This window comes from Phyllobates terribilis, unplaced genomic scaffold (assembly GCF_046119375.1).
Source record: "Phyllobates terribilis strain yellow unplaced genomic scaffold, ASM4611937v1 Scaffold_15__1_contigs__length_34870131, whole genome shotgun sequence".
Taxonomy (NCBI): domain Eukaryota; kingdom Metazoa; phylum Chordata; class Amphibia; order Anura; family Dendrobatidae; genus Phyllobates; species Phyllobates terribilis.
In genome coordinates, this window is record NW_027362775.1 from 31,671,110 (window position 1) to 31,698,628 (window position 27,519).

Below are 27,519 nucleotides of genomic sequence, written 5' to 3' on the forward strand. Positions count from 1 at the left end.
GACCAGGGTCCTGCAAATTTATTTGCTCTTCTCTAGTCCCTAAGGTTAATAAAAGAAAAAAACACCAGAGTGCCGAACAGGAAGTGCTGCCTTGTGGACATTGGAAAAGAAGCTTCACAAGGCTCCAAGGTCCCCCAATATACGTTAGATGAAGTTCAGATGGGCTCGACAATTTTGGAGGAACTGAAAGACCTGACAGGTGACCTGACAGATGAGATAGAGAAGGATCTAGCGGTTGGAATGTCAATCCCCCCGTCCTGTCATTTTCACAGGCGATAAGCGGCCGCCAAAAGCGTCTTGCAGCTCTTTTCTCCTCTTGAGCGCTCACGAGTGTGAGGGAGTCAAGAGCGATAGATGTTGACCCAACTAACATTTGTCCAAAGTTCTTTCAAGTGTATGGCCAGCCTTAGTCTCGTGAAGAGATTGTCCCATAGGGTAGGTGATAAATATAGGATCACTGGAGGTCCAATAGCAAGAGCTCAGATCCTAAAGTCTACTGTGTGGAGCAGAAGTACACGTTGATGTCCACTGCTCTACTCACTGTCTATGGGAACGGTGGTCACTCATGATTATACTGCTCTCAAAGACCCATGCAAGTGAATAGAGAGTGGTGGTCACACAATTTTGGGACTTCCATTCTCCTAATCGCTCGGTGTCCTCAGAGGTTGGCCTCCTACAAATTATATCATTTATCACTTTTTTTTTTATAGAGAGGTGATAAAATGTTTTTGGGACAACTCATGTAGTTAGGATTGGCTATCAATTGGTGGAGGTCTAACCTCTGAGACCCTTGCTATTCGGTACGATAAAAGGTGCAGTGGCAACCAAATACTTCAGCCTTACCGTGAAAGGTAAAATCACATTTTAAGACCTAGTTGAATAGGAATCTGGCTGGTACACAGCCCTAGATATGTGGCCTTATGTGACCAGTCCACTGAGATCACCTTGAGTTGTCACGTACCTTATCTCCTCTATCGTAGCCATCAGTTTGGTCATGTCCTGCTTCTCCACATCTCTGCTGGGCTCTGCTGTTTGCTCGACAGTTTCCAGGCTACGCTGCTGATCTTTTAAACCGAGGCACAGGGAGACCATATTTTGGCTCATATCTCTCAACAGAGCGGTCTTGTTCGTGGATTCTACAGTCTGTAGCAAGCCTTGCAGAGAAGACATGTCCTTCAGGATTTCATATTTCAGGTTCTTCAGGTTATCTCTTTTCCCATCGACGTCTCTTAGCTTTTTAGTGATGCAACTTCGTTTATCCTTTAAGAAAATGTATGAAATACCCATTAATACTGTGAATAAAAGTAAAATCGTTCCCCCTCCTTAAAGGGAACCTGACAGTAAAGTCATGATGCCTGAACCATGGGCAGCATGAATCAGAGTTTGGCTGCGTTATTGCAGCCAGGTATGCTTACAGTATTTTGTCTTTTTTTAAAACACATACTTTGAGAAGCTGGACAAGGACTATGCAAAGAAGGTGATTACCCTTTGGGGTACACTCTTTTTCCTTGGGGGGGGGTCTTCTCCCCTCAGGGGGCTCATTTTGGGGCAGAAGGGGGAATGTAGCCTAGGCGTTTTTGTTTTTTTTTGCAGCATTTCCACAACACTGTCACTGTGGATTTCTGTGGCCGGAATTCTGCCTGTGGGACAAACCCTTAAAGGGGTTGTCCGGCCTTAGGGTTCAAGTCTGCAGTCACTCTATGTGACTGTTGACTTGGGAATCCTCATAGCACGCACAGTGCTCACTGTAAGGATTCTCCAGTGCCGGTAGCAGGAGGTCATGTGACCACAAGTATGAGATTTGGAGAATCCTGACAGCGAGCACTGTGCGCACTCTAAGGATTCCCAAGTCTGCAGTCACAGAGACAACCCCTTTAATCTGCAGTTTTTTAATTTACACTGCAGCTTTTCACAGTGGATTACGCAGTTTTCACACCTGCCGCAAATCTGCATCAAAATCTGTGACAAACCCTTGAAGCTCATCAATAGAATGCCAAGAGTGTGCAAAGCAGTCATCAAAGCAGCAAAAGGTGGCTACTTTGAAGAACCTAGAATATAAGACATATTTTCAGTTGTTTCACACTTTTTTGTCAAGTATATAATTCCACATGTGTTAATTCATAGTTTTGATGCCTTCAGTGTGAATGTACAATTTTCAACGTCATTAAAATACAGAAAAATCTTTAAATGAGAAGGTGTGTCCAAACTTTTGGTCTGTACTGTATCCGGATGGGCCCAGGATGGGGGACATATACACCAGGATGGGGGACATATACACCAGGATGGGTCCAGGATGGGGGGCATATACAGTGGGTAAGAAAAGTATTCAGACCCCTTTACATTTTTTACTCTTTGTTTCATTGAAGCCATTTGGTAAATTCTAAAAAGTTCATTTTTTTCTCATTAAAGTACACTCTGCACCCCATCTTGACTGAAAAAAAAACAGAAATGTTTGCAAATTTATTAAAAAACAAAAACTGAGATTTCACATGGTCATAAGTATTCAGACCCTTTGCTCAGACACTCATATTTAAGTCTCATGCTGTCCATTTCCTTGTGATCCTCCTTGAGATGGTTCTACTTCTTCATTGGAGTCCAGCTGTGTGTAATTAAACTAATAGGACTTGATTTGGAAAGGCACACACCTGTTTGTATAAGACCTCACAGCTCACAGTGCATGTCAGACCAAATCAGACTCATGACTTCAAAGGAACTGCCCAAGGAGCTCAGAGACAGAATTGTGGCAAGGCACAGATCTGGCCAAGGTTACAAAATAATTTCTGCATTACTCAAGGTTCCTAAGAGTACAGTGGCCTCCATAATCCTTAAATGGAAGAAGTTTGGGACCACCAGAAGTCTTCCTAGACCTGGCCGTCCAGCCAAACTGAGCAATCGTGGGAGAAAAGCCTTGGTGAGAGAGGTAAAGAAGAACCCCCAGACCACTGTGGCTGAGCTCCAGAGATGCAATAGGGAGATGGGAGAAAGTTTCACAAAGTCAACTATCACTGCAGCCCTCCACCAGTCGGGCCTTTATGGCAGAGTGGCCCGACGGAAGCCTCTCCTCAGTGGAAGACATATGAAAGCCCGCATAGAGTTTGCTCAAAAACACATGAAGGACTCTCAGACTATGAGAAATAAGATCCTCTGGTCTGATGAGATGAAGATAGAACTTTTTGGTGATAATTCTAAGCGGTGTGTGTGAAGAAAACCAGGCACTGCTCATCACCTGCCCAATATAATCCCAACAGTGAAACATGGTGGTGGCAGCATCATGCTATGGGGGTGTCTTTCAGCTGCAGGGACAGGACGACTGGTTGCAATTATAGGAAACATGAATGTGTCCAAGTACAGAGATATCTTGGATGAAAACCTCTTCCAGAGTGGTCTGGACCTCAGACTTGGCCGAAGGTTCACCTTCCAACAACACAATGACCCTAAGTACACAGCTAAAATAGCAAAAGAGTGGCTTCAGAACAACTCTGTGACCATTCTTGACTGGCCCAGCCAGGGTCCTGACCTAAACCCAATTGAGCATTTCTGGAGAGACCTGAAAATGGCTGTCCACCAACGTTCACCATCCAACCTGACGGAACTGGAGAGGATCTACAAGGAAGAATGGCAGAGGATCCCCAAATCCAGGTGTGAAAAACTTGTTGCATCATTCCCAAGAAGACTCATGGCTGTACTAGCTCAAAAGGGTACTTCTTCTCAATACTGAGCAAAGGGTCTGAATACTTATGACCATGTGATATTTCAGTTTTTCGTTTATAATAAATTTGCAAAAATTTCTACATTTCTGTCTTTTTCAGTCAAGATGGGGAGCAGAGTGTACTTTAATGAGAAAAAAAATGAACTTTTTCGAATTTACCAAATGGCTGCAATGAAACAAAGAGTGAAAAATTTAAAGGGGTCTGAATACTTTCCATACCCACTGTATACCAGGATGGGAGACATATATATACCAGGATGGGCCCAGGATGGGAGACATATATATACCAGGATGGGCCCAGGATGGGAGACATATATATACCAGGATGGGAGACATATATATATACCAGGATGGGAGACATATATATATACCAGGATGGGAGACATATATATATATACCAGGATGGGAGACATATATATATACCAGGATGGGAGACATATATATATATATACCAGGATGGGAGACATATATATATATATACCAGGATGGGAGACATATATATATATACCAGGATGGGAGACATATATATATATACCAGGATGGGAGACATATATATATATACCAGGATGGGAGACATATATATATACCAGGATGGGAGACATATATATATACCAGGATGGGAGACATATATATATATACCAGGATGGGAGACATATATATATATATACCAGGATGGGAGACATATATATATATACCAGGATGGGAGACATATATACCAGGATGGGAGACATATATACCAGGATGGGAGACATATATACCAGGATGGAGGATATATATACCAGGATGGAGGATATATATACCAGGATGGGCGACATATATACCCAGATGGGCCCAGGATGGGGGGCATATATACCAGGATGGAAGATATACATACCAGGATGGGAGACATACATGCCAGAATGGGCCCAGGATAAGGTACATACAGTGGTGGCCAAAAGTATTGTCACCCCTGCAATTCTGTCAGATAATACTCAGTTTCTTCCTGAAAATGATTGCAATCACAAATTCTTTGGTATTATTATCTTCATTTAATTTGCTTGCAAGGAAAAAACACAAAAGAGAATGAAGCAAAAATCAAATCATTGATCATTTCACACAAAACTCCAAAAATGGGCCAGACAAAAGTATTGGCACCCTCAGCCTAATACTTGGTTGCACAACCTTTAGCCAAAATAACTGTGAACAACCGCTTCCGGTAACCATCAATGAGTTTCTTACAATGCTCTGCAGGAATTGTAGACCATTCTTCTTTGTCAAACTGCTCCAGGTCCCTGATATTTGAAGGGTGCCTTCTCCAAACTGCCATTTTGAGATCTCTCCACAGGTGTTCTATGGGATTCAGGTCTGGACTCATTGCTGGCCACCTTAGAAGTCTCCAGTGCTTACTCTCAAATCATTTTATAGTGCTTTTGGAAGTGTGTTTTGGGTCATTGTCCTGCTGGAAGACCCATGACCTCTGAGGGAGACCCAGCTTTCTCACACTGGGCCCTACATTATGCTGCAAAATTTGTTGGTAGTCTTCAGACTTCATAATGCCATGCACACGGTCAAGCAGTCCAGTGCCAGAGACAGCAAAGCAACCCCAAAACATCAGGGAACCTCCGCCATGTTTGACTGTAGGGACCGTGTTCTTTTCTTTGAATGCCTCTTTTTTTTCCTGTACACTTTATGTTGATGCTTTTTGCCAAAAAGCTCTAATTTTGTCTCATCTGACCAGAGAACATTCTTCCAAAACGTTTTAGGCTTTCTCAGGTAAGTTTTGGCAAACTCCAGCCTGGCTTTTTTATGTCTCGGGGTAAGAAGTGGGGTCTTCCTGGGTATCCTACCATACAGTACCTTTTCATTCAGACGTCGACAGATAGTACAGGTTGACACTGTTGTACCCTCGGACTGCAGGGCAGCTTGAACTTGTTTGGATGTTAGTCGAGGTTCTTTATCCACCATCTGCACAATCTTGCGTTGAAATCTCTCATCAATTTTTCTTTTCTGTCCACATCTAGGGAGGTTAGCCACAGTGCCATGGGCTTTAAACTTCTTGATGACACTGCGCACGGAAGACACAGGAACATTCAGGTCTTTGGAGATGGACTTGTAGCCTTGAGATTGCTCATGCTTCCTCACAATTTGGTTTCTCAAATCCTCAGACAGTTCTTTGGTCTTCTTTCTTTTCTCCATGCTCAATGTGGTACACACAAGGACACAGGACAGAGGTTGAGTCAACTTTAATCCATGTTAACTGGCTGCAAGTGTGATTTAGTTATTGCCAACACCTGTTAAGTGCCACAGGTAAGTTACAGGTGCTGTTAATTACACGAATTAGAGAAGCATCACATGATTTTTCAAACAGTGCCAATACTTTTGTCCACCCCCTTTTTTAGGTTTGGTGTGGAATTGTATCCAATTTGGCTTTAGGACAATTCTTTTTGTGTTTTTTCATTGAAGACAAATTAAATGAAGAGAATAATACCAAAGAATTTGTGATTTCAATCATTTTCAGGAAGAAACTGAGTATTATCTGACAAAATGGCAGGGGTGCCAATACTTTTGGCCACCACTGTATATACCAGGATGGGAAACATATATACCAGTATGGTCATATATAAAACACTGGATAGATAGATAGTAGTGATGAGCGAGCATGAGAGACACTCGATCGAGTAACAGGGTGCTTGGGTACTGTGTATGGCAGACAATCCCTGCATATTTATTGGCTGCTAACAGCCGCGAAACATGCGGGGCGGGGACTCAAGCATGGCGCTCGAGCACCCACGATACTCGATGTGTGCCCGAGCACCCTGACTCTCCATCAACTGGCGAGCACGCTCGCTCATCAGTAATAGATAGATATTTATAGAGTTACTAGATGGTGGCCCGATTCTAACGCATCGGGTATTCTAGAATATTTATGCGTCCGACTGGGCGCGACTAATCAGCTAAGCAGTGTTTAAATGGGTTGTGCACTACTTTAAATTAACCCCCCAATGTATCCCCCCGGGGCCCCTAATGAATTTTGGAGGACCGGAGAGAGAGGCCGCCGGTTGGGGTACTTCTGCTGCGAGCAGCTGGGAGGTGAGGGTGAGAGCGCCTGAGGGCGCCTGAGGGCGCCTGAGGGCGAGGGCGCCTGAGGGCGCCTGAGGGCGAGGGCGCCTGAGGGCGCCTGAGGGCGAGGGCGCCTGAGGGCGAGGGCGCCTGAGGGCGAGGGCGCCTGAGGGCGAGGGGGTGAGGGTGAGGGGTTGAGGGGGTGAGCGTCTGAGGGTGAGGGGGTGAGCGTCTGAGGGTGAGGGGGTGAGCGTCTGAGGGTGAGGGGGTGAGCGTCTGAGGGTGAGGGGGTGAGCGTCTGAGGGTGAGGGGGTGAGCGTCTGAGGGTGAGGGGGTGAGCGTCTGAGGGTGAGGGGGTGAGCGTCTGAGGGTGAGGGGGTGAGCGTCTGAGGGTGAGGGGGTGAGGGTGAGCGTCTGAGGGTGAGGGGGTGAGGGTGAGGGGGTGAGGGAGAGGGGGTGAGGGAGAGGGGGTGAGGGAGAGGGGGTGAGGGAGAGGGGGTGAGGGAGAGGGGGCGAGCGTCTGAGGGCGAGCGTCTGAGGGCGAGCGTCTGAGGGCGAGCGTCTGAGGGCGAGCGTCTGAGGGCGAGCGGGCGAGCGTCTGGGGGCGAGGGCGAGGGGGTGAGCGTCTCAGGGTGAGGGGGTGAGCGTCTGAGGGTGAGGGGGTGAGCGTCTGAGGGTGAGGGGGCGAGCGTCTGAGGGCGAGCGTCTGAGGGCGAGCGTCTGAGGGCGAGCGTCTGAGGGCGAGCGTCTGAGGGCGAGCGTCTGAGGGCGAGCGTCTGAGGGCGAGCGTCTGAGGGCGAGCGTCTGAGGGCGAGCGTGCGAGCGTCTGAGGGCGAGCGGGCGAGCGTCTGAGGGCGAGCGGGCGAGCGTCTGAGGGCGAGGGGGCGAGGGCGAGGGGGTGAGCGTCTCAGGGTGAGGGGGTGAGCGTCTCAGGGTGAGGGGGTGAGCGTCTCAGGGTGAGGGGGTGAGCGTCTCAGGGTGAGGGGGTGAGTGGGTGAGCGTCAGGGTGATGGGGTGAGTGGGTGAGGGGGTGAGCGTCTGAGGGTGAGGGGGTGAGGGTGAGCGTCTGAGGGGGTGAGGGTGAGGGGTTGAGGGGGTGAGCGTCTGAGGGTGAGGGGGTGAGGGTGAGGGGGTGAGGGTGAGGGGTTGAGGGGGTGAGCGTCTGAGGGCGAGCGGGTGAGCGTCTGAGGGCGAGCGGGTGAGCGTCTGAGGGCGAGCGGGTGAGCGTCTGAGGGCGAGCGGGTGAGCGTCTGAGGGTGAGGGGGTGAGGGTGAGTGGGTGAGGGGGTGAGGGTGAGGGGGTGAGGGGTTGAGGGGTTGAGGGGGTGAGGGGTTGAGGGGGTGAGCGTCTGAGGGTGAGGGGGTGAGGGCGAGCGTCTGAGGGGGTGAGGGCGAGCGTCTGAGGGCGAGCGGGCGAGCGTCTGAGGGCGAGCGTCTGAGGGCGAGCGTCTGAGGGCGAGCGTCTGAGGGCGAGCGTCTGAGGGCGAGCGGGCGAGCGTCTGAGGGCGAGCGGGCGAGCGTCTGAGGGCGAGGGGGCGAGGGCGAGGGGGTGAGCGTCTCAGGGTGAGGGGGTGAGCGTCTCAGGGTGAGGGGGTGAGCGTCAGGGTGATGGGGTGAGTGGGTGAGCGTCAGGGTGATGGGGTGAGTGGGTGAGGGGGTGAGCGTCTGAGGGTGAGGGGGTGAGGGTGAGCGTCTGAGGGGGTGAGGGTGAGGGGTTGAGGGGGTGAGCGTCTGAGGGCGAGCGGGTGAGCGTCTGAGGGCGAGCGGGTGAGCGTCTGAGGGTGAGGGGGTGAGGGTGAGTGGGTGAGGGGGTGAGGGTGAGGGGGTGAGGGGTTGAGGGGTTGAGGGGGTGAGGGGTTGAGGGGGTGAGCGTCTGAGGGTGAGGGGGTGAGGGCGAGCGTCTGAGGGGGTGAGGGCGAGCGTCTGAGGGCGAGCGGGCGAGCGTCTGAGGGCGAGCGTCTGAGGGCGAGCGTCTGAGGGCGAGCGTCTGAGGGCGAGCGTCTGAGGGCGAGCGTCTGAGGGCGAGCGTCTGAGGGCGAGCGGGCGAGCGTCTGAGGGCGAGCGGGCGAGCGTCTGAGGGCGAGGGGGCGAGGGCGAGGGGGTGAGCGTCTCAGGGTGAGGGGGTGAGCGTCTCAGGGTGAGGGGGTGAGCGTCAGGGTGATGGGGTGAGTGGGTGAGCGTCAGGGTGATGGGGTGAGTGGGTGAGGGGGTGAGCGTCTGAGGGTGAGGGGGTGAGGGTGAGCGTCTGAGGGGGTGAGGGTGAGGGGTTGAGGGGGTGAGCGTCTGAGGGCGAGCGGGTGAGCGTCTGAGGGCGAGCGGGTGAGCGTCTGAGGGTGAGGGGGTGAGGGTGAGTGGGTGAGGGGGTGAGGGTGAGGGGGTGAGGGGTTGAGGGGTTGAGGGGGTGAGGGGTTGAGGGGGTGAGCGTCTGAGGGTGAGGGGGTGAGGGCGAGCGTCTGAGGGGGTGAGGGCGAGCGTCTGAGGGCGAGCGGGCGAGCGTCTGAGGGCGAGCGTCTGAGGGCGAGCGTCTGAGGGCGAGCGTCTGAGGGCGAGCGTCTGAGGGCGAGCGTCTGAGGGCGAGCGGGCGAGCGTCTGAGGGCGAGCGGGCGAGCGTCTGAGGGCGAGGGGGCGAGGGCGAGGGGGTGAGCGTCTCAGGGTGAGGGGGTGAGCGTCTCAGGGTGAGGGGGTGAGCGTCAGGGTGATGGGGTGAGTGGGTGAGCGTCAGGGTGATGGGGTGAGTGGGTGAGGGGGTGAGCGTCTGAGGGTGAGGGGGTGAGGGTGAGCGTCTGAGGGGGTGAGGGTGAGGGGTTGAGGGGGTGAGCGTCTGAGGGCGAGCGGGTGAGCGTCTGAGGGCGAGCGGGTGAGCGTCTGAGGGCGAGCGGGTGAGCGTCTCAGGGCGAGCGGGTGAGCGTCTGAGGGCGAGCGGGTGAGCGTCTCAGGGCGAGGGGGTGAGCGTCTCAGGGCGAGGGGGTGAGCGTCTCAGGGCGAGGGGGTGAGCGTCTCAGGGTGAGGGGGTGAGCGTCCGAGGGTGAGGGGGTGAGCGTCCGAGGGTGAGGGGGTGAGCGTCCGAGGGTGAGGGGGTGAGCGTCCGAGGGTGAGGGGGTGAGCGTCCGAGGGTGAGGGGGTGAGCGTCCGAGGGTGAGGGGGTGAGCGTCCGAGGGTGAGGGGGTGAGCGTCCGAGGGTGTGAGCGTGTGAGGGTGAGCCGCTAACGGCCACCATCTTGTTCTGAAATCCCGCGTCGCTGATTGGCCGCGGCCTGACTAATCAGCAACGTGGGATTTCCTGGACAGACAGACGGGATAAGACAATTATATATATTAGATCAGATACCTCCGATTTTTGAGACTCTTCTGATTCTGATTCGGAAGAGGATGATTGTTTTTCGGCTAAATTCAAGATGGACACGTTGGTGGAGGCCGAAGATTTTTTCACCAGATGGCTCCAGGCCGTGCTGTCAGAGGGTCTAGGAGATCCCGGTCTGATGGAGAAGAGAAACTTTCATGCAGTGCTTCTGAACTAATTTGACAAACTTCTGAAACTTAAAGTGATGTCCACATTGGATGAATACTTAGCAGATTTGCCGCCACAAATTTGCTGGTGGAAAATCCATTGTGCATTAAGCCGGGTTCACAAGAGCGTATTTCACAGTCCATATATACACCACAATGTATGGACTGACCGCCGGTCTCCTGACCCGAACCTGCAGCAAAAATTCTCAAAATCTGTGGCAAATCATCAGCAGTATTTGGAGCTGTGTATTTTGCTGCTGATTTTCTTCCTCATTGGGGCTGTCCGTCCCCTATGGACTTAGCCTAATACTAACATGTTCTGCCTCATAGAAAGATCACCCGCAAAGAATCATGGACAGAAGCAGATCAAGCCCTTTCCCCCAGACAAATGAAGATAATTTTTGTGCAAGCTGAGTTGAACAAAAATTTAGCATATTTTGGCGTTTGTACGCTCATATCTGCTCTGGAAAAAAGGGCAGATCTTAGCTGAAGAAGGTGTGTTCACGCACGGACCGACAAGGTCAGGCCTTGCTCAAGTCTCATTTTTTTTTTTATTTTTAGCATGAACCACATGTGCACTCTTAACTTGTCCTTGGGGGTTTTTTGGCCCCTAAATGTGTCCTTTTGGCTCCTATCTGTAGCATGTCCTATTGTTTAAAATCAGGTTTTCAATTTTTTTGTACACATTTTTGCTAATAGATTGTCTGTATACAATTTTCCATATTTGTGTTTATATAGAAAAAAAAAATAGAAATGTTGCAATTTTCACACAGTGGCGCCACTAGGATTAAAGGGTATCTCTCTTGGGAAAAGCGGAGGTTTGGAAGCCACTTATATGCACTTTCTTTTTAAAGGAATGAAGATTAATCCCCCTAATAAAGTGATTTAGAAAGATACTTTCCATGCTGGACAAATTATATAAAAATATATATATACGTTTAGTTACTCTTTAATTCTAGATTCATTTTTACTGTTCTGTTCAGGAGACTTTTCAGAAGTCTCATCATCATCACAGACAGGATTACATTATACTTCCTGTTCTGTTTCGGGGGCTTTTCAGAAATCTCATTATCATCACAGACAGGAATACAATAAAAGATAATATCTCTATATACAGTAGATAGCACAGAGTTCACCATTCACAAAATGGGATGTCACAACTCACCTCCTCCCCTCCCTGTACAATATCACCAGATTGCAACATGCCCAGAAAGTTTATATACAAACAAACCAGGTCTGAGTCAGTCTATTGCTGCTTATGTCCATGTGAAGAATAGGAAGAAGAAGGCTAACATCAGGACTAGTGGCCAGTGTGAAAATTGCAAGAATTTTTTTTTTTAATATCCAAATTAATATGAAAAATAAAATAAAAAATATATAATATTTAAATAAAATACATTTCTTTAAGGTGGTATTTAAATGTACCAATTTTTCCTTATAAACAAATTAAGAAGATGTGAATGGGGCCTCAGATCATATAGGAGAGAAGCACTTTGAAGTTAGAGGTGGCCATAGAGGTGAACCACCTGTACGTCTGCATGTGGTTCGCCACTTACACTTAAGGGGGCTCCATGGTCCCTATTGGCCTCAGCACCTAAAGCTGGTGGTATCCCTTATTCAACACTTTGTGCTCAAAAGTATAGGAATCCCAGTAATCAATGGGGCATCAATGGAAGGTATCATTTTAGATCCTAGTTTGCCTAGACAGACAGATTCCATCCTACATGTCAGAGGCGAGCAATATACATTTACCTATCAATAGAGACGGATTTTGATCTTCTTTGCTTGCTGGGAAACCCGAACGGCACCTTCATTTCAGTGGTCTCTTTTTTTCCCCCCACTAACATTTCCTGGGACTGAAAGACGGTCTTTAGCGTTAGTTCCATGAAGGTTCTTAGAGGAGATATCTGCAGTCAGTTCTCTTGTCCTACGGAATATGCGGAACCTATGTACATGAAAAGTCATGCATGAGGTCATAGAGGCGGAGCTTAGGTGACCATCGCATTCTACAGACCACAAATAAAATAAATGTATTGTTTTTTGATACCTTAAAGGGGTTGTCCACTGAAAAAAAAAAATAATACACAAAAAAAAAATTTGTGCAAATTTTGCACCGTTTTCCTTTTACAGGTTCTTTATTTCCCTGCACATTCAACTTTGATGTGGTCTGTGGTCATAAATCACTTTAGAAAAAGACAAATAATAGAGTTACAAACTTCCCGTCATTCAGTATGAAAAAACTCACTGACTGTTTCACAGTTAACTCGTTCTACAGTAAGAATTATTATAGAATTATTATAGAACTATATTACTAGAACTATAGAAGGCAAACGGTGCAAAATTTTTAATGAAACCCAATTGCAAAAATGATTTTTAGTCCCAAATACATGCACCTAATTAAAAGAAAAATAATGTCCCTAAAGGTGGACAACCCCTTTAAGCTTAAAGAATTTGTCCAGGCTTAGAATAATATGGCTGCTTTCTTTCAGAGACAGCCCCACCGTTGACCCCTATTTTTGATATTAATTCAGCTTCATTGAAGTCAATGGAGCTGAGATGCAATACCCCTCTCTACCTATGGTCAAGGGTGACGCTGTTCCTAAAAAGAAAGCAGCCATATTTTTCTGAACCTAGACAATCTCTTTAAAAGGTTGCTGCCAAAATTACAACTTATCACTTATTCACAGGGTAGGTGATAAGTGTCTGATCAAACAAGGTCCCAACGCTGCAATTGCAACCAATCACGAGAATAGGGTTCCTGAGTCATCCATTTGATAGGAACGCCTCTTAAAGGGACTTAAAGGGTTTGTCCAGTGAAAACAAATTATCTCCTGTACCCAGGATATGTAATAACTTGCAGATCGGTGGTGGTCCGACCGCTGGGACCCACACCGACTTACCCGCACCGCCTGACCGCCGATTTATTCATTCTCTATGGAACTGTCAGAAAAAGCCAAGTGCACAGCAACCCCATAGGGAATGAATGGAGCGGCAGTCAGGCGTCCGAACCTGTCGTTCTATTCTAGCAGTGATAAAAGTGCCCTGTCCAAGCAGTGACTAACTAGAGTCTGATGGGCCCCCTGGACCTGGGCCACCCTGCATGTTGGTTAGATGTATGGGTCCTTGTAGCATTCTAAATCCTATAAAGACATAAATGCCCCCCCCCCCCCCCATTATGTAGTAATGTCCCCGATCCTGTACTAATGCCTCCCATCCTGGACCCCTTCCTGGTATATATATCCCCCATCCTGGCATACATGTCCCCCATCCTGGCATACATGTCCCCCATCCTGGCATACATGTCCCCCATCTTGGCATACATGTCCCCCATCTTGGCATACATGTCCCCCATCTTGGCATACATGTCCCCCATCCTGGGCCGCATCCTGGTATATGCCCCCCATCCTGGTATATATGTCCCCCATCCTGGTATATATGTCCCTCGTCCTGGTATATATGTCCCCCATCCTGGGCCGCATCCTGGTATATGTTCCCTATCCTAGTATATATATCCCCCATCCTGGCATATATGTCCCCCATCCTGGGCCTCTTTCTGGTATATGTGTTCCCCGTTCTGTATTAAAAAAAACCTCAAAACATTCTTCTCACCTTCCTCTGCTCCCTCAACTTCCGGCGTCCTCTTCTGAGCCCGTGCGGGAGGGAGGCCGCCGACCCCAGCGCCTATGTGCGATCTCGGACGCACATCCAGTTGAAGTAGACCCTGGGGTCCATGGTCTCCCGCATGGGCCCGGTCGCACCCTCTGCGATCATTACGCCCCTGCGCCCAAGTGATCGGACCCCCACCGATCAACAAGTTATCACCTATCCTGTGAAAAATAGGATAACTTGTTTTCCCAACTGAAAGTAATGCTACCCACACAATGTAAAAGCTAATTTCCCCCATAGTGCCTGCCACTTTTGCCCCCATTACTCGATTCTCCAGGTGCCCCCTCCCCAGATTTCAGCCTGTACTTACAACGTGCACCGTACCGGCCCCCGAGCAACCGACGAGTGGTGCACATGCCCAGATCCCACGGCGGTAACCGACAGCGCCAACACCACTTACACTGATGGAGCTTTTTTATATATAGCGAGCTGTAGTTATATTGGTATTTTGGGGTACAAACAATACCTTTTATTCCATTTATTTTGGGATGTCTGGTGACCAAAAAAAATAAATTTTGGGGTTTGGGTTAATTTGTTTTATTTTTTTTTCAGATTTTATTTTTTATTAATTTTCAATTATCCTTTTTAGTCCCTACAGGGATATATATTGTAGTACCTCAGTATACAGCAAAAATGGCCACCTCCTATGAAGCCAAGACACAGCATTAGCTTTATTGGGAGCACTAGCATTGAAGCGACAGGGATCCTCAGGCTGCCATTAAAACCCAATGATCTGGGGGACGATGGCTGCCTCACAGCAGAGATCGGAGCTCACTCCGGTTGCTAATTTTAGAAGTAAAATCCTGTCAGGAAGGAGTTAAGGGGTCAGTGAAACCCCCCTAATCAAACTGGACAATAAATGACAAAGATATGGTCAATCCTGTCGCTGTTACTCCTCACTAGAACTCCATTTGTATCTTCACAAAATGGCCGCACAGTCTTCCCTATGCAGTGTTCTTCAGGAATTTAACATATACCCACCCATTTAGTAGACTGGATATACAGGGCTGAAGTAAAGGGCAATGGACGAGGAAGGATGTGTCTTGAACGTCCAAAAAAAAAGCACCGCATAAGATGAATCTAAAACGTTGGCGGCCATTTTGTGAAAATGTCAACAGGGCACCAAAATGGAGGCACAAAACAGGATTTGTTCATTCTTCAAATACTCTTTAGATAAGCTTCCTGTGGATTTTAATGGGAAAAGCACATTGCTTTCACTATGACCTCACTGAAAAAAAAACAAAGGAACGTGACGTTGCGCCATTATCATGACATGAATTTCTGAGGTGAATTTTGAAAATCATGTCAAAAGTACTTCATGCGGACACACCCTTTACTCCCACTACTTGTATACAATCTATAGGGGGGTACAAGTATCTGAATACATAACACGTCCGTCCCTTTCCCTGCCCTAGGTCAGTGCTGGACAATAAAGTCAGGAAGGGCTGCAGGAAATGGCTGCCAAGATGGACGCCGATATGTTCTGTCGTCGAGGAGAAGAGAAGTGGCTGGCTGTAGACGTCCATGTGCAATGAGCTGAATTTCTGAATAAAGGGCCCGTCATTGTTGAATTTGCGCCATGACAGGCATGGGTTTGTAGAAGACCCCCATGCCTGTCATTTTGAATCTCCTATGAACGCCGGCCTGTGGCTGACGTTCATAGGAGATCATGAATGCTGCTACACATCGCAGGTGCTATGTGTAGCTCATTATTCTGTGTGCAGGGCTGGGTGGGGCCCATTATTCTGTGTGCAGGGCTGGGTGCGGCCCATTATTCTGTGTGCAGGACTGGGTGGGGCCCATTATTCTGTGTGCAGGACTGGGTGGGGCCCATTATTCTGTGTGCAGGGCTGTGTGGGGCCCATTATTCTGTGTGCAGGGCTGTGTGGGGCCCATTATTCTGTGTGCAGGGCTGTGTGGGGCCCATTATTCTGTGTGCAGGGCTGTGTGGGGCCCATTATTCTGTGTGCAGGGCTGTGTGGGGCCCATTATTCTGTGTGGAGGGCTGTGTGGGGCCCATTATTCTGTGTGGAGGGCTGTGTGGGGCCCATTATTCTGTGTGGAGGGCTGTGTGGGGCCCATTATTCTGTGTGGAGGGCTGTGTGGGGCCCATTATTCTGTGTGGAGGACTGTGTGGGGCCCATTATTCTGTGTGGAGGACTGTGTGGGGCCCATTATTCTGTGTGGAGGACTGTGTGGGGCCCATTATTCTGTGTGGAGGACTGTGTGGGGCCCATTATTCTGTGTGGAGGACTGTGTGGGGCCCATTATTCTGTGTGGAGGACTGTGTGGGGCCCATTATTCTGTGTGGGGGACTGTGTGGGGCCCATTATTCTGTGTGGGGGACTGTGTGGGGCCCATTATTCTGTGTGGGGGACTGTGTGGGGCCCATTATTCTGTGTGGGGGACTGTGTGGGGCCCATTATTCTGTGTGGGGGACTGTGTGGGGCCCATTATTCTGTGTGGGGGACTGTGTGGGGCCCATTATTCTGTGTGGGGGACTGTGTGGGGCCCATTATTCTGTGTGGGGGACTGTGTGGGGCCCATTATTCTGTGTGGGGGACTGTGTGGGGCCCATTATTCTGTGTGCAGGACTGTGTGGGGCCCATTATTCTGTGTGCAGGACTGTGTGGGGCCCATTATTCTGTGTGCAGGACTGTGTGGGGCCCATTATTCTGTGTGGGGCCCATTCTACTGTGTGGAGGACTGTGTGGGGCCCATTCTACTGTGTGGAGGACTGTGTGGGGCCCATTCTACTATGTGGAGGACTGTGTGGGGCCCATTCTACTGTATGGAGGACTATGTGGGGCCCTTAAGCCATTGGACACACTCCACAAGGTCCCAGAGTTCCAATTTTCATTTGGAAATCAAGGTCCCAGAGTCTGGAGGAAGAGTGGAGAGGCCACAATCCAAGCTGCTTGAAGTCTAGTGTGAAGTTTCCACAATCAGTGATGGTTTGGGGGGCCGTCATCTGCTGGTGTAGGTCCACTGTGTTTTATCAACACCAATGTCAGCGCAGCCATCTACCAGTAAATTTTACAGCACTTCATGCTTCCCTCTGCCGACAAGCTTTTTGGAGCTGGAAATGTCATTCTCCAGCAGGACTTGGCACCTGTCCACACTGCCAAAAGTACCAATACCTGGTTTACACACAACAGTATCACTGTGCTTGATTGGCCAGAAAACTCGCCTGACCTTAACCCCATAGAGAATCTATGGGATATTGTCGAGAGGAAGATGAGAGACACCAGACCCAACAATGCAGACGAGCTGAAGGCTGCTATCAAAGCAACCTGGGCTTCCATAACACCTCAGCAGTGCCACAGGCTGATCGCCTCCATGCCACGCCGCATTGATGCTGTAGTTGATGCAAAAGGAGCCTCGACCAAGTATTGAGGGCATTTACTGAACATACATTTCAGTAGGCCAACATTTCGGATTTTAAAATAATTTTTAAAGCTGTTATAAAGTATTCTAATTTACTGAGATAATAATTTTTGTGTTTTCATTGACTGTAAGCCATAATCATCAACATTAACCCCTTTACCCCCCAAAGTGGTTTGCACGTTACTGACCAGGCCAATTTTTACAATTCTGACCACTGTCACTTTATGAGGTAATTACTCTGAAGCGCTTCAACGGATCCCCCTGATTCGGAGATTATTTTTTCTTGACATATTGTACTTCATGATTGTGGTAAAATTTCTTCGATATCACTTGCGTTTGTGAAAAAAAAATGGAAATTTGGCGAAAATTTTGAAACTTTTGCAATTTTCAAAATTTGAATTTTTATGCCCTTAAATCAGAGAGATATGTCACACAAAATAGTTAATAAATAACATTTCCAACATGTCTACTTTACATCAGCACAATTTTGGAACCAAAATGTATTTATTTTTTTTTAATTTTTACTAGGGAGCTATAAGGGTTAAAAGTTGACCAACGATTTCTCATTTTTCCAACAAAATTTACAAAATTTTATTTATTTTTTTTTTTTTAGGGACCACATCACATTTGAAGTGACTTTGAGGGGTCTTTATGACAGAAAATACCTAAAAGTGACACCATTATAAAAACTGCTTCCCTCAAGGTGCTCAAAACCACATTCAAGAACTTTATTAACCCTTCAGGTGCTTCACAGGAATTTTTGGAATGTGGAAAGCAAAAAATGAACATTTAACTTTTTTCACAAAAATGTTACTTTAGACCCAATTTTTTTAATTTTGCGGTTGTAACAGGAAAAAATGGACCCCAACATTTGATGTGCAATTTCTCCTGAGCATGCCGATGCTCCATACATGGGGAAAAACCACTGTTTGGGCGCACGGCAGGGTTAGGAAGGGAAGGAGCGCCATTGCCTTTTTGATTGTAAAATTTGCTTGAATAATTAGCGGACGCCATGTTGTGTTTGGAGAACCCCTGATGTGCCTAAACAGTGGAAACCCCCCACAAGTGATGCCATTTTGAAAACTACACCCCTCAGGGAACTTATCTAGATGTGTGGTGAGCACCCTGAACCCCTAAGTGCTTTACAGAAGTTTATAACATGGAGCCGTGAAAATAATAAAAAAAATAAATCAAACTTTTTCCACAAAAAGATGTTTTAACCCCAATTTTTTTTAATTTTCACAAGGGTAAGAGGAGAAAAACTTTTGTGCAATTTCTCCTGAGTACGCCAATACCCCATATATGGGGAAAATAGTGTTTGGGCGCACGACAGAGTTCAGAAGGGAAGGAAGGAGCACTGTGACTTTTTGAACGCAAAATTGGCTGGAATCGAGAGCGGACGTTTGGAGAGCCCCTGATGTGCCTAAATAGTGGAAACCCCCCTACAAGTGACCCCATTTTGGAAACTACACCCCTCAAGGATTATATCAAGCGGCATAGTGAATATTTTGAACCCAGAGGTACGACACAGAATTTGATAACATTTTTACCTGTACAGATCAATGCGGAGAATCGTTATCATATCCATCCTGTACGGATCTACCCTTACTCTCCAAGTGCTACAATCCAAAAATACATATTTATGGGCTCACACGCTGCACCAGTGTCAGATCTGTCTGCTTTTACACCGGGGAGGGCACTACTGCGCAACCTGACACAAGTCACTGCGATATACACGAGCAGCCTCATAGGTAGAATCCACCTCCACACATTACCCTGACATCACAGGACAAGACCATGTCCTCCTCCTCCGCACCTACCTGTTCACATTGTCTGTCCTTCTTCCCAAGCGCAGCGTGATATGAACACTACGACTGGTGTATACAAATAAAGTTACACTATACAAAAAGGAGAAAAAAACATCAGCTGATCGACCAATGAAATCATGCTTAGCGTTCGTGTGGGTACGCATGCGCATTTGCGGACCAATCGGAAAACCAGATAGCATTCCGGAAGCTGTCGCTGCAGTGACGCTGTATTTTTGCACCACAACTTCCGGTTATAGTTGAAGAGAAGTGCGACAACTTTCTGACACCTTTAACCAGGCTTCTTGCACTTGGTAAATGCTGCGCTGATGTCTGCGGGTGGGATATGTGCCCAGAGTGTTAGCATGGCAGAATGTAGGGCGTACTTGGCTGGTGGTGTGCGGTGGTGCCGCGCTGTTTATAGGACGTGTGCGGGGGTGCCGCGCTGGTTATAGGACGTGTGCGGGGGTGCCGCGCTGGTTATAGGACGTGTGCGGGGGCGCCGCGCTGGTTATAGGACGTGTGCGGCGGCGCCGCGCTGGTTATAGGACGTGTGCGGCGGTGCCGCCGCTGTGCTGGTTATAGGGTTTCTATGTAACATAAAGCTGTATTATCTGGTGACTGATGTATTACTACATTTATGTCAATGAGGATATAGCGTTTTCTATGAGTGAATTACTTCTATAAAGCACAATCCTGCTATGAATTTGCCTTTTCCCGCAGGGATAAGACATGTCTCTGGCAGACGAGTTGCTGGCTGACCTGGAGGAGGCCGCAGAGGAAGAAGAGGACAACTTAATAGACGAGGATGACTTGGAGACCATTGAGGAAGTGCAGGAGGAGATGCAGGTGGATATTAACGCTGAGTCAGTGAAAAGTATAGCAAAGTTATGGGACAGCAGACAGGTGAGTGTCAGAAAACCCGAAAAACTCTTGTCACATCTCCCGGCACTCCACATCCTAATTTTTCTCCATTTTTGCTCTTGGTCACCATCACAAACAATATTCAGACACTAAGTAGCCTCAGAACAATGGTCGGCGAGTCTCTCGCTGGTGTTGGTCAGGGGGCGAGTGGGAACAGACGCTCCTGATTAATAGGCACACGCAATGGATCAGGCAAGGCGCGTTGTGGTCTGCACCTCTATGTGCTTGTGCTGGAATTAGATTTGTGGAGTAGACAAGAATTTGACCAGTCCATCTTGCACAAGCTCTGCTCACTTTGTCAGATCTGGGGCATGAAAAATAGATGTCACCATGAATTACAGACCGCCTCGTCCCTCCAGTGGACATAACTGGGAAGTGGTAGTTTGAGATGCTGCTCTACGTTATGTTAAAGCACCACTCCAGCGTGTTTTTGTTGTTTTTATCACTGGAGTGGTGCTTCTGGTCTAAGGTCCCTGCCTTAGTCTTATATTTACCTGCTGACATCTCACCTATTTTCGCCTCTTCGGTCCGTCTCCTGCAGTTTGTGACTTGCCGGATCGCTCCAGTGTTTGCTGGGCAAGCCACGGGTCACTTTTCAAGTAAGTCTGAGAGCCTTCTTCTGGCTCTCATATTCTTACATTGACCCTTTGTTATCGTTACCTCTGACTTTTGGTCGGTCAGAAGTTGCAGTCACAATATCCACACCACGAGGCTGGAGCTGCACCGATAAAAGGTGAAGATGGCAGCTGGTAAGTATAAGACTAAGGTCGGGGATCTTAGACAGTTCCTCTGTTCAACTGTGCATTGTGCAGAAAACCTATTTATTGAGCACCAACTTCTACATCCGTTCACTGCATAACAAAAAAAAAAAAAAAAAAAAAAAAAAAAAAAAGAGTAATTTTATTAATATATATATTTTTTAGTTTTCAGACATTCTTGACAAGATCGATGAGTATGTCAAAAAACAACCAAAAGCATCTGAAGGTATAGTTCAGCACCATCATAAGTGGCTACCATTGCAAAGCTCTTGTAAAAGCGAGCAAGTTTGCAACTTGCTTATTAAAGATGCTCTTCATTCTCAAGGACAGAGGAATTATTTTGGTTACTGGCCACTGCTGCAATGTCATTGGTGGCCGGTCTCATAGACATGGTGTGCAGTACTTTCAAACTCTGTTCTATAGAGTCTGTAATCGCTCCTCTGGAGCTGGCCTGATTACTGTAGTCTGCCACATTCAGTGACTGTGCTTTTCTGAAGCTGCAGAGGTAAAGCTGCTTCTCCTTGCAGCATCTTGGCGCACACAGTTCGTGCATGCAGTGCGATGATATTGGCTCAAACTGTCATCAAGCAGGAGGCCGGGATCCTGCAGAAGAAGCCGACAAAACTCGTTTATTCTTAGCCTGTGTTGTATTAGGAGGGGGATATAAGATTATACCGAAGTTTATTCCTCTCCAGATGTGATGGCATATTAAGACTTGCTGTCGCTTCCTGTTCAGATTGAATTACATTCTGATATAACGATTGTTTTATATCTTTGCATTATTGTGATTTATTTTCTGACTCCTAGTTATGGGACCTGTGGAAGCAGCACCCGAGTATAAAGTGATTGTCGATGCAAACAATTTGACTGTGGAAATAGAAAATGAATTAAGTAAGTTTGTCAAGGTGGACTAAAATGGATTTAAGAGATGAAGCCACAAATTTAAATACTAATTTATTTCCTCATAAATTAACAGTACTAGTGAAGATTAAAAAAGAAAAAACTTGGTAATATATACACTGATTTACTTGGAGTTATATTCTGTTTAAGTGTTCCCTTTATTTTTTTGAGCAAACTTCTGTGAAATCAAACTGTCCACTTAGGAAGCAGCACTGATTGACAATCAATTTCACATGCTGTTGTGCAAATGGAATAGACAATAGATGGAAATTATTGGCAATTATCAAGACACCCTCAATAAAGGAGTGGTTCTGCAGGTGGGGACCACAGACCACATCTCAGTACCAATGCTTTCTGGCTGATGTTTTGGTCACTTTTGAATGTTGGTTGTGCCTTCACACTCCTGGTAGCATGAGACGGACTCTATAACTAACAGAAGTTGCTCAGTTAGTGCGGCTCATCCAGGATGGCACATCAATGCGAGCTGTGGCAAGAAGGTTTGCTGTGTCTGTCAGCGTAGTGTCCAGAGGCTGTAGGCGCTACCAGGAGACAGGCCAGTACACCAGGACACGTGGAGGGGGCCTTAGGAGGGCAACAACCCAGCAGCAGGACCGCTACCTCCACCTTTGTGCAAGGAGGAACAGGAGGAGCACTGCCAGAGCCCTGCAAAATGACCTCCAGCAGGCCACAAATGTGCATGTGTCTGCACAAACTGTTAGAAACCGACTCCATGAGGGTGGTATGAGGGCCCGACGTCCACAGATGGGGGGTTGTGCTCACATCCCAACACCGTGCAGGACGCTTGGCATTTGCCACAGAACACCAGGATTGGCAAAGTCGCCACTGGCGCCCTGTGCTCTTCACAGATGAAAGCAGGTTCACACTGAGCACGTGTGACAGACGTGACAGTCTGGAGACACCGTGGAGAGCGATCTGCTGCCTGCAACATCCTTCAGCATAACCGGTTTGGCAGTGGGTCAGTAATGGTGTGGGGTGGCATTTCTTTGGAGGGCTGCACAGCCCTCCTTGTGCTCGCCAGAGGTAGACTGACCGCCATTAGGTACCGAGATGACATCCTCAGACCCCTTGTGAGACCATATGCTGGTTCGGTTGGTCCTGTGTTCCTCCTAATGCAGGACAATGCCAGACCTCATGTGGCTGGAGTGTGTCAGCAGTTCCTGCAAGATGAAGGCATTGAAGCTATGGACTGGCCCGCCCGTTCTCCAGAGCTGAATCCGATTGAGCGCATCTGGGACATCATGTCTCGCTCCATCCACCAACGTCACGTTGCACCACAGACTGTCCAGGAGTTGGCGGATGCTTTAGTCCAGGTCTGGGAGGAGATCCCACAGGAGACCATCCACAACCTCATCAGGAGCATGCCCAGGCGTTGTAGGGAGGTCATACAGGCACGTGGAAGCCACACACAATACTGAGCCTCATTTTGACTTGTTTTAAGAACATTACATCAAAGTTGGATCAGCCTGTAGTGTTTTTCCACTTTAATTTTGGGGGTGACTCAAAATCCAGGCCTCCATTGGTTAATAAATTTGATTTCCATTGATGATTTTTGTGTGATTTTGTTGTCAGTACATTCAACTTTGTAAGAACAAAGTATTCAATGAGAATATTTCATTCATTCAGATCTAGGATGTTATTTGTGTTCCCTTTATTTTTTTGAGCAATGTATTATTACAGTGATATGCTTCTTTCACCCACTTAATAGTGACTTTCTGCCTGCTGCTTTGAGCATTCATTCTCAAACTGCTCAAATACAGGTGCATCTCACTAAACTAGAATATCATCAAAAAGTTAATTTATTTCCGCTCTTCAATACAAAAAGTGGAGCTCATATTTTATATAGAGTCATTACAAACAGTGATCTATTTCAGGTGTTTTATTTCTGTTAACCCATTTAAAGCTGGGTCACCAGACAGCAGAAAGATACTTTGGTCATGCGCAGTGCATGACCAAAGTATCTTCTGTGTCTGCAGTGCTGACAGCCTGTATAGCACAGGGATGGTTCTCCATCCCTATACTACACACGCGATCAGAATAAAAAAAGTGAAAGTCCCATAGTGGGACAAAGAATGGAAGTAAAAAAAGTGTTACAAAATGAAAAAAAATAAAAAAAAAACAAAATTGTAAAAATAAAAATATAATGTACCCATCAATAAATATTCTGAAAAAAACTAAACAATAAAAGTACACATATTTGGTATCACCACGTCCGTAACGAGCTGACCTATAACTGTCCCACTAGTTAACCCCTTTATTGTAAAAAAAATAAATAAACGAAGCAAAAAAACATACAGCTGAAAAATTAAAAAGTTATAGCTCTCAGAATAAAGCGATGCAAAAAAATATTTTTTTGCATAAAATAGCTTTTATTGTGTAAAAACTCCAAAACATAGCAGAACGATATAAATGTGGTACCGCTGTAAATGTACTGACCCGAAGAATAACCTTATTAATTTTACCACACGTGGAGCAGAATAAAAAAAATCCTGAATTGTTGGTTGTTTATTCTGCCTCCCAAAAATCGGAATAGAAAGCGATCAAAAAATGTCACATGCCCGAAAATGGTACCAATAAAAACGTCAACTTGTCCCGCAAAAAAACAAGCCATCACATGACTGTCAGCCAAAATATGGAAAAATTATAGCTCTCAAAATATGACGAAGCAAAAACTAGATTTTACAAGAAAATGCGTCTTTTAGTGTGTGACAGCTGTCAATCATAAAAACCGATATGATTCTGGTTTCTCTGTAATCGCACTGACCCAAATAATAAAGTCGTCTAATCACTTATACCACACTAGGAACGGCGTAAAAAATAAACTCTAGGATTAGGGTTGGGTTTGGGATTTTTTTCAAAAGTAAAAAAAAGATGACGATATGGCGACTAGTGTTGAGCGCAAGTGCTCGCTATTTGAGTTTGCATCGGGTGCTCGGGTATGCATTGAGTATCGTGGGTGCTCGAGTCTCCGCCCCATATGCGTCGCCGCCAAAAAAACTTTGCAGGGATTGCCTGCCATGCACGAGCCATCCCCCGCATGTTTTTTTTTTGGGTGTCTAATAACCGTGAAACATGCAGGCGGGCACTCGAGCATGTCACTCGAGCACCTGCGATACATGGTGCATACCTGAGTACCCGATGCAAACTCAAGTAGCGAGCACTTGCACTCAAGAATAATGACAACTTATTCAATATGATGACCTAATGTTATCAAATTCTGTGTCGTACCTCTGGGTTCAAAATGTTCACTATACCCCTTGTTATAATCCTTGAGGGGTGTAGTTTCCAAAATGGGGTCACTTGTGGTAGGGTTTCCACTATTTAGGCACATCAGGGGCTCTCCAAACGTTCGCTCTCGATTCCAGCCAATTTTGCATTCAAAAAGTCACACAGTGCTCCTTCCTTCCCTTCTGAACTCTGCTGTGCGCCCAAACATTATTTTCCCCATATATGGGGTATTGGCGTACTCAGGAGAAATTGCACAAAAGTTTTTGGGGTCCATTTTCTCCTCTTACCCTTGTGAAAATTAAAAAAAAAAAATTGGGGTTAAAACATCTTTTTGTGGAAAAAGTTTTTTTTATTTTATTTTCACGGCTTCATGTTATAAACTTCTGTAAAACACTTGGGGGTTCAGGGTGCTCACCACACATCTAGATAAGTTCCCTGAGGGGTCTAGTTTTCAAAATGGCATCACTTGTGGGGGGTTTCCACTGTTTAGGCACATCAGGGGCTCTCCAAACGCAACATGGCGTCCGCTAATTATTCAAGCAAATTTTACAATCAAAAAGTCAATGGCGCTCCTTCCCTTCCTAACCCTGCCATGCGCCCAAACAGTGGTTTTTCCCCACTTATGGAGTATCAGCGTGCTCAGGAGAAATTGCACATCAAATTTTGGGGTCCATTTTTTCCCGTTACCCCTGCAAAATTAAAAAAATTGGGTCTAAAGTAACATTTTTGTGAAAAAAGTTAAATGTTCATTTTTAGCTTCCACAATCCAAAAATTCCTGTGAAGCACCTGAAGGGTTAATAAAGTTCTTGAATGTGGTTTTGAGCACTTTGAGGGGAGCAGTTTTTAGAATGGTGTCACTTTTAGGTATTTTCTGTCATAAAGACCCCTCAAAGTCACTTCAAATGTGATGTGGTCCCTAAAAAAAATACAAAAATAAAAAAAAATTGTTTTGTAAATTTTGTTGGAAAAATGAGAAATCGTTGGTCAACTTTTAACCCTTATAGCTCCCTAGTAAAAATAAAAAAAAAATAAAAATTTTGGTTCCAAAATTGTGCTGATGTAAAGTAGACATGTTGGAAATGTTATGTATTAACTATTTTGTGTGACATATCTCTCTGATTTAAGGGCATAAAAATTCAAATTTTGAAAATTGCAAAATTTTCAAAATTTTCGCCAAATTTCCGTTTTTTTTTCACAAACGCAAGTGATATTGAAGAAATTTTACCACAATCATGAAGTACAATATGTCACGAAAAAATAATCTCCGAATCAGGGGGATCCGTTGAAGCGCTTCAGAGTAATTACCTCATAAAGTGACAGTGGTCAGAATTGTAAAAATTGGCCTGGTCAGTAACGTGCAAACCACTTTGGGGGGTAAAGGGGTTAATGTTGAGGATTATGGCTTACAGTCAATGAAAACACAAAAATTATTATCTCAGTAAATTAGAATACTTTATAACAGCTTTAAAAATTATTTTAAAATCCGAAATGTTGGCCTACTGAAATGTATGTTCAGTAAATGCCCTCAATACTTGGTCGAGGCTCCTTTTGCATCAATTACTGCATCAACGCGGCGTGGCATGGAGGCGATCAGACTGTGGCACTGCTGAGGTGTTATGGAAGCCTAGGTTGCTTTGATAGCAGCCTTCAGCTCGTCTGCATTGTTGGGTCTGGTGTCTCTCATCTTCCTCTCGACAATATCCCATAGATTCTCTATGGGGTTAAGGTCAGGCGAGTTTTCTGGCCAATCAAGCACAGTGATACTGTTGTGTGTAAACCAGGTATTGGTACTTTTGGCAGTGTGGACAGGTGCCAAGTCCTGCTGGAGAATGACATTTCCAGCTCCAAAAAGCTTGTCGGCAGAGGGAAGCATGAAGTGCTCTAAAATTTCCTGGTAGATGGCTGCGCTGACATTGGTGTTGATAAAACACAGTGGACCTACACCAGCAGATGACATGGCCCCCCAAACCATCACTGATTGTGGAAACTTCACACTAGACTTCAAGCAGCTTGGATTGTGGCCTCTCCACTCTTCCTCCAGACTCTGGGACCTTGATTTCCAAATGAAAATTGGAACTCTGGGACCTTGTGGAGTGTGTCCAATGGCTTAAGGGCCCCACACAGTCCTCCACACAGTAGAATGGGCCCCACACAGTAGAATGGGCCCCACACAGTCCTCCGCACAGTAGAATGGGCCCCACACAGTCCTCCGCACAGTAGAATGGGCCCCACACAGTCCTCCGCACAGTAGAATGGGCCCCACACAGTCCTCCGCACAGTAGAATGGGCCCCACACAGTCCTCCGCACAGTAGAATGGGCCCCACACAGTCCTCCGCACAGTAGAATGGGCCCCACACAGTCCTCCGCACAGAATAATGGCCCCACACAGTCCTCCATACAGAATAATGGCCCCACACAGTCCTCCATACAGAATAATGGCCCCACACAGTCCTCCATACAGAATAATGGCCCCACATAGTCCTCCATACAGAATAATGGCCCCACATAGTCCTCCATACAGAATAATGGCCCCACATAGTCCTCCATACAGAATAATGGGTCCCACATACTACTCCA

The 27,519-nt window shown here is 46.8% G+C and overlaps 1 protein-coding gene across 1 annotated transcript; it reads left to right on the forward strand.

Annotated features, from left to right (window-relative positions):
- The first annotated feature begins 19,840 nt into the window (after positions 1-19,840).
- On the forward strand, positions 19,841-21,708 carry LOC141175991 (U4/U6 small nuclear ribonucleoprotein Prp31-like). Its single transcript, XM_073659966.1, has 3 exons — positions 19,841-20,018; positions 20,960-21,020; positions 21,602-21,708. The coding sequence occupies exons 1-3, from the start codon at positions 19,845-19,847 to the stop codon at positions 21,706-21,708; spliced, it is 342 nt and encodes a 113-aa protein (XP_073516067.1). The 5' UTR covers positions 19,841-19,844.
- The last annotated feature ends 5,811 nt before the right edge of the window (positions 21,709-27,519 follow it).